The sequence below is a fragment of the Sinocyclocheilus grahami genome, unplaced genomic scaffold (genome assembly GCF_001515645.1).
Source record: "Sinocyclocheilus grahami isolate Dianchi unplaced genomic scaffold, SAMN03320097.WGS_v1.1 scaffold175.1, whole genome shotgun sequence".
Lineage (NCBI taxonomy): Eukaryota > Metazoa > Chordata > Actinopteri > Cypriniformes > Cyprinidae > Sinocyclocheilus > Sinocyclocheilus grahami.
Genome location: NW_015505354.1, coordinates 859447 through 866670, shown reverse-complemented (window position 1 = coordinate 866670; position 7224 = coordinate 859447). Strand labels below are relative to the sequence as shown.

Below are 7224 nucleotides of genomic sequence, written 5' to 3'. Positions count from 1 at the left end.
TGCTCATATGGGATTGGGAAGACAGGAATGCGATAAACAATGACATACATTTTATGTTGGGTAAACTATCTATCTACGCAAAGGACATATAACAAGCATCAGTCGCTGTCTTTAGCTAAACCATGGTAAACAAAAGTAAGCCTCGTTGGCCTCCTCTAATTCTCCTATAACTTTTCAAATGTACTCGGATTTAATATACTCCAAGAAGACAGATAATACGTTAAATGCTTACCTTTTATTATGTTTCTTCCGGGTACGTCAATCACTCAATCCTATTTTCAAAAACTCCACCGAAAAACATCAAGCTCGTGTCTCCATTAAAAAGAACCTGCTCATATGGGATTGGGAAGACAGGAATGCGATAAACAATGACATACATTTTATGTTGGGTAAACTATCTATCTACGCAAAGGACATATAACAAGCATCAGTCGCTGTCTTTAGCTAAACCATGGTAAACAAAAGTAAGCCTCGTTGACCTCCTCTAATTCTCCTATAACTTTTCAAATGTACTCGGATTTAATATACTCCAAGAAGACAGATAATACGTTAAATGCTTACCTTTTATTATGTTTCTTCCGGGTACGTCAATCACTCAATCCTATTTTCAAAAACTCCACCGAAAAACATCAAGCGCGTGTCTCCGCGGAAGTGACGTATCTTCACCGCTATTGGTCGAAACGCTACGTCACGCAAAGGGGGCGGGGTGGAGGAGTTTACGAGCAGCAGAAATCAACAGTAACCTTTAGAGAGGAGTGGCAAAGAAACCTGACAGTAAATGTTGACTGCTAAAATTGTATCTAATCCAGCAGAAGTAAATGAAGCAAACTCAGGAGACGTCTCAAAATTCTGATCCCTGTCAGCCATCACTTATCAAACAGGCAAGTTCTATGTACAACCTACACATTACTAACCCTTTTAATATTCAACAGATATGACCCAACAGCTTTTGTACACAAGTATAGCTTTGACATCAAACCATTTATTGATTCGTATGTCTTTTATTTATTTCAAAATTAAATCAGACAATTACTATCCTTCATGCTTCAGATTGATATGAATCAAGTAGAGATGGGTTGTTAATGAACTATTTATGGTCAAGCAGTACACTCTCATTTGTTAATGTTTTCTGCTTTTCATTAGTACTGTACAGGTTTCCCACAGCCAGTGAAACCTAGATATGTCAGTAAATTGTTAGTCCTGGAAAAGACAGTATGAAATAAATCTTATAAAGTCATAGATGTTTCTATAACCAAGATACATTTTTAGTTATCCTCAGCTACAGAATATTTAATTCGCTGGTAATTGTTCTTTGCAAGTATGATTTCTGTAAAATTTATATTCAATATATATCAGTGTGTGGCAATTTGAGCAATTTGTAAAATACAGTGCTTGACTGTGATGGTATTTCATTTTTATTTCATTATCACATGGAACTTCAGTAACTGTTTTAACTCTTGCATGTGCACAGATGCATGTCTGGTCGTGTTGTGCCAGTGTTTTATATACTGCTGCATGTCTGAAAGTGAAGCTGCAATGTTGCAGGGTGGAAAATAATCCAATCCGAGTGTGGGAAAGCGTAATCCGGTCTAATCCCAGCACAGCCATGAAGAACAGAGATCATTCAGGCAGTAAGAGTGTCCAGACACAGACACACCAGCACAGACAAACATCCTCCCCTTCAGAAAGATGTTCACAATTACACAATATTTCCTCAACTGTGAATCTGCAACAAATGACAATAAAGGTTTAGCTGGAGTGCCACAGTATAGAAAAGTGTTAGTATAGAATTAAATGCACACGCCACACATTGACACTCTAGAGGAAATCAGTTGGTTTTACTCTCACATGGCCAGACAGGTGCAGGAACACTTGCACAGGTCACCTGTTACTTTTAAGGGGTTGTTTTTGAGGATGTCATCTTGCGTTTATTCTAGAGATTGACTGATAATCGGTTTTACCAATATGGTTTTTCAGTATTAATCATTATCTACGTACTTGCAGCTCTGTGAAAATTAATTTATTATCTCATGCGGGTAATTGCGATACTGTCTCCATTTGACAACACTTTGTAAATATTGTTACAAGTGTTGCTGATATAAAAATGAAAAAAGCTATGTTTTTATTGTTGGGAAATGAGGATGCAATATAATAAAACCAGAAGTAAAACATTAAATAAATATAAATTTTGCATATCAGTTATAGGAGATAGAAACAAATAATCGGTATCAGTTATTAAAAAATCTATATAGGTCGATCTCTAATTTATTCTCAAACAGGCATCTTAAATATGAGTTTTGTATTTCTGAACTCTCTATGTTCAATTTGACCATAGAACCACCAAAAATATTTCCTTTTGCATGTAGAGTTTGTGTAGGATATTTGTATAGTGTGTGTGTATCGTGTATTTGTGTGTGGGGTTGCCAGGTGCTTCAGTCTCATTTGTTCACAGCATGAAGAAGAGTTTCCCAGAGGGTTTCCCTAAGAGATTTCAGCAGGTGTGTGTTGTGTTCTTGCAAATTAGTTACACATTACATTGTCTGTGGTACAGGTTAGAGTTGCATTGAAAAGGTGCCTCATAAACTGCGTGCCATACAATTCATGCTTGTTAAAGAGTCTATTTCCTAAGATTTAGTACAAATGAAGATGGCAAACTGACCCCATATCCCCAGAGAATTTCTACACTCGTAACCCCACCCACTCATGTTTCAGTCCAACAGCTGCCACCTGGCTGTTTCTACGGCAACTGACCAGACCACCTTCAGCAAGCACACCTGAGAGAAGGAGAGCGGGGGAGATAAGATACTACAGACTCTGTCAGGTAGTTCATTTTTTTATATATATTTATAGAATATATATTTATAATATATATATATATGTAAAATATATTTAAAGAAATGTTCTGAATATATTTTTAATATACATTATGCTGTTAAGCTTAAATAACCTAGTGTACACATGCAGTGGCCTTAAATATTTGAAACCTTATTTGCATGATTTTTTTTATCATAAAATAAATATTATTGTTAACTTTCAGTGTTTTTTATTTGAACCTATTTAGAAAAGGTCTACTTAATGTAAATTTGTTATTACATTTCTGTACTAAAAGTTTAAGACCTTTAAGACCTTTGCTTGAAAATAAAGTATTTTTGTTAAATTTCTCTTTTTAAAAGTTTAAGACATTCATTTTAAAAATACTAATGTACAAAATATGTAATCGTAGTTTTTCTTTTTGTATAGTTTGAGCTTTAAATTTAAATTAAATTTAGTATTGGTTTTAATTATAATAATGTGACTTGCTATGACCATGATGCAGCTTTAATTTATTTAGGTAATATATTTTTGGAATATATATTAAATTATATTTTAGGAAATGTTCTATATATTTTTATTATAAGTTATGCTTTTAAGCATACATTAATAGCCTGTAGGTTTTAGTGTGCACAAATAGTGGACATAAATACATTTTTTTTTTACTTAAAATAATTATTATTGTTACATTTCAAGTTTTAAAGTTTAACACAAAAATCTATTAATTTTTTTATTCATTTATAAGTTTTTTGCTAAATGTCTGTTTTTAAATGTTTTAAAGATTTATTTAGAAAGTATTAATAATACATAAAATTACATAAAATATGTAATCTTTGTATTTTTTTGTTGTTGTATCCACCCATTCATTCTCCATTCCTCTTATCCTCTGCAGGATAGGTGTATTGTTGGATTTTAAAATTAAATTAAATTAAACTAGCTATTTTCCCCATTACATTAATGTAACATGTTATAACCATGGGACAACGTTTTAGTTATTATATGTTTTTAGGTACTTTACATCAGTTTGTTTTCGGTGTGTGTGTCCTCTAGGATGGGCTACGATCTAGAACGTTTTGTAGGCTATGTGAACGAGGGTCTGCTGTGCTGTGTGTGTCAGGACGTGTTAGAAGATCCTTTGCAGGCTCCGTGTGAACATGCCTTCTGCAGCTCCTGCATTCATGGATGGCTCATCCACCATAACAACTGTCCAGAGGACCGCATGCCTTTAGACATCACACATCTACGCCCACTATTCAGGTAACAGATGTATTAAGCATCTGTATTTGCGCAAAATCACTTAAGATAACTTTGTCGTTAATGGCACTGATTTTATTGACTCATCAATACATGTTTTGTGTGTTACAGATACATGAGGAATGATTTAGCAAGGCTGCAGGTGAGGTGTGTGTTTCGGCCACAAGGTTGTGAGGTCATATGTGCTCTGGAGTCTGTTCATCGGCATGAGGAACAGTGTGATTACGCTTTGCTGAACTGCAGTAATGCAGGTACATATATACAAGCAGATATATATATACATATATAGCTATATCTTGGTACTTATATTGGTGGCTTATACACAGCAGCTACAGTCTCATTCACACATATACAATACAAGTGCTGTAACAGCAGATGAATGAGTGTTGTAAAGATAAAGCATCTAGCATTGAGTGATCACATCTTTAATTGTTAATGAGGGACCCCCACAGGCAGCCAATGAGGTGAGACGTTTACCTCAGGGTTAAAACAATTGATCTGTTCAGGCAGAAAGCTAACAGAAGCAGATTCTTGCACATAATACATATGCATTAGTTTCAATAAGCTTAATGCAACATTCCCTAATCCTCGAAATCTTTGTTTGTGTGTGTATGTATATATATAAATATGCAGGTGACGAGTACTTATGTTATCGATGTGGTAGGTGTCCTGCGTTTTATGCGTGTTGTGCAACCGCTGTGTGTCTTTTTCTTCAACAATAAACCTTCTACTTGCTGTGCCAATATTTTCACTGGCTGCTCAAATATTATACATTTAAAATGTTTATTCATGTATAATTTTATATTTAGATTTATGTTTTTAAATGTAGTTTTAATCATTAATAATAATTGTATTTATTATTTTAAAATTATTATTTTATTATATTTTGCACCAAATGTTACGTTTTCCTCACAAATAAATTAATACTTTTGCCGTAAAGTGTTGACATATAAGGCAAAACATTACTGATTGATTTGTACTTTTCGACCCATTCTTACTGATGCTGCCAAGACTATCACAAATCATTCTCGCATTTTCAACAAATCCTCATCCTCAACTAGATCATTTTACCTGGGGCTGTCAACCCTGCCTCTTAAGATGCTTTCTCAACTATTTTTCTCTGCTTTTTGTGTATGAACATTTGCTGTGTGCCAGGGTTTCCTCTATTTTTGTTGTTTAATGTTCAGTTTCCTTTGTGGTGGCATTCAGGCTGCCCGGTTCAGGTGTCGAGACGCTCTCTGGAAGCTCATCTGTGTGTGTGTGAATACAGCAGTAGAGTTTGCGCAAGCGGATGTGGATACACAATCATAAACACAGAGGAGGCCCAACACAGCTGTGTATCGGAGTTACGAGCTGAGCTGGACATGCTCAGGTAGAAAGATCTGCTCAAGTCATACGGACTGTGATCATGTAAATGTTTTTAAAATGCCTTTGCGTGTTTGTTATAGGGCAGAATTAGACTGCAAAGTTGAAGAGGTAAGGCATGAAATGGAATCTCGCTTGGATTCCCAAAGACGACACATGGTGCAGAAGGAGAGTCTGCTGAGGAGTGAAGTGGATGAACTGAAGGTACAGTACTTTTCACATCAACAGGCTTTTTGTGTTTGCAGAAAGTTATTGACAGGTGTGTGTGCAAAGGGCCAGCTGTCCCGCGTCATGTCAGATGTCCGCATTCTGCTGGGTGCAGAGAGAGCACGCAGACAAGAGCTGGAGAGGGCGGAGCTTGAGAAGGCGGAGCTTCTTGAACTTTTAAAAAAGGAGGGGCTCAGACCAGCCACGCCCTCTGAAGCAGCACCGCCCCCTGCTGAGGTGCAGAGAAAGCCGAGCCCAAGAAGCCTAGCTTTGGACTGCATCAAAAGGAAGAATAGAGAGGTGACAGTCATCTGAGGACATTGCTTTTTCACGGCAGAACAGCAAGGAAGAGGGAATGTCACATTATGCTAATAGAAAACCACTACCTGGAACGAATCATCTGAATGAAGCCCCATTGTTGTTGTTCCTCTGGGTAAACTGAATGAATGATATGAGATTGGTTATGTTCTTTGATTTAAGCAAATTGTGTAGTTAAACGAGACCTTTTTACAAATGTTGTATGTTTTTAGAATTTTAGAGGCTCGTTTTTCCATTTGAAAGATCAACAGAGATGCATTCTGCTACATCCATTGATATTAAAACCGTTTTGACAAGGTACATTGTGGATTTCTGCATAAAAATACACTCAAACATATACTCACAAGAATTTAATCATATTTAACATTTTAAAAATGAGAGAAACACAAAACATGACAATGATATACACCATATCAGCCGATGGTTGAAACGGATACAGCAGATCCACATCCTGACTGGTCCTTTAGAGCCTGGCGGCTGAGTCTGCTTTGCTCAAGGCAGCGTCTAGCGAGTGAATGAGCGGACATGTCTACCCCGTCCGCCTCCGCCGCTGTTGAACTTCCCTTGACCACGTCCACCGCCACTTATTCCTCCTCCTAAACTAACTCCACCACCACTCAGCCAGGACAGGCCCGTCCCTCTGCCTCTGGTGGCTCTGTCCCGAGGAGCCAATCGGTAAGCACCTGAAGAGTTAAGACAGAGGGGTCAGGAACTGTTTGACAGATGTAGAGTGAGCTAAAGACCTTTTTAAAAATTATATTCATTGGAGAGGCCGTTTTTCTATATATATATAAAATAAACATCATACATACTTTTACATTATATAAATAATTGTTTATACAACTTGAGTTTAGGATAGAGGTTGACAATATGATTTTTTAAATAGCCAATACCTAAAGAGAATATGAATTTAATGATGAATTATGATCAAGAAATGAATTATGATTACTATTGTTAAATACAAAAGTATTAAAGTTATATATATTATTAATTATTAAATTAAAATATAACTGAATTATTATGATAATGATTATCATTATTTTTAAAAAATAATTTAATTGAAACTAGTCAAATTACATCTTGGTCAAATTAGTAAAAAAAATTACCAATTAATCTTCCTGGTTATTGGTCTTGTTCATTTCAAAACCTTACAAGCTAATTATATGGCTATTATATACAGGTGCATCTCAAATTAGAATGTTGTGGAAAAGTTCATTTATTTCAGTAATTCAACTCAAATTGTGAAACTCGTGTATTAAATAAATTCAA

The 7224-nt window shown here is 35.7% G+C and overlaps 2 protein-coding genes across 4 annotated transcripts in view; one reads left to right on the top strand and one right to left on the bottom strand.

Annotated features, from left to right (window-relative positions):
- Positions 1-567: 567 nt before the first annotated feature.
- Positions 568-6246, top strand: LOC107593678 (RING finger protein 151-like). Of its 2 annotated transcripts, XM_016283523.1 has the most exons (8): positions 568-1631; positions 2453-2498; positions 2713-2821; positions 3862-4068; positions 4177-4316; positions 5275-5437; positions 5514-5634; positions 5704-6246. In XM_016283523.1, the coding sequence occupies exons 4-8, from the start codon at positions 3863-3865 to the stop codon at positions 5950-5952; spliced, it is 879 nt and encodes a 292-aa protein (XP_016139009.1). In that variant the 5' UTR covers positions 568-1631; positions 2453-2498; positions 2713-2821; position 3862; the 3' UTR covers positions 5953-6246. The 2 variants fall into 2 exon arrangements, with proteins under 2 accessions (XP_016139009.1, XP_016139008.1); XM_016283522.1 differs by having other exon boundaries at positions 568-2498.
- A 53-nt stretch (positions 6247-6299) lies between these two features.
- Positions 6300-7224, bottom strand: part of LOC107593674 (protein virilizer homolog) — a 22015-nt gene continuing 21090 nt past the window's right edge. For both annotated transcript variants that reach the window (XM_016283517.1, XM_016283518.1), the window contains exon 23: positions 6300-6638. In XM_016283517.1, the coding sequence (XP_016139003.1) occupies positions 6460-6638 (179 nt within the window). In that variant the 3' untranslated portion in view covers positions 6300-6459. The remainder of the gene's footprint in view (positions 6639-7224) is intronic.

Bases quoted from the DNA above. Each gene is read 5' to 3' on its own strand.
- LOC107593678 (XM_016283523.1), top strand. From the start codon at position 3,863: ATGGGCTACGATCTAGAACGTTTTGTAGGCTATGTGAACGAGGGTCTG. The intron at 5,438-5,513 runs GTAGAAAGATCT...TGTTTGTTATAG, and splicing joins GCTGAGCTGGACATGCTCAG to GGCAGAATTAGACTGCAAAG. The intron at 5,635-5,703 runs GTACAGTACTTT...GTGTGTGCAAAG, and splicing joins GTGAAGTGGATGAACTGAAG to GGCCAGCTGTCCCGCGTCAT.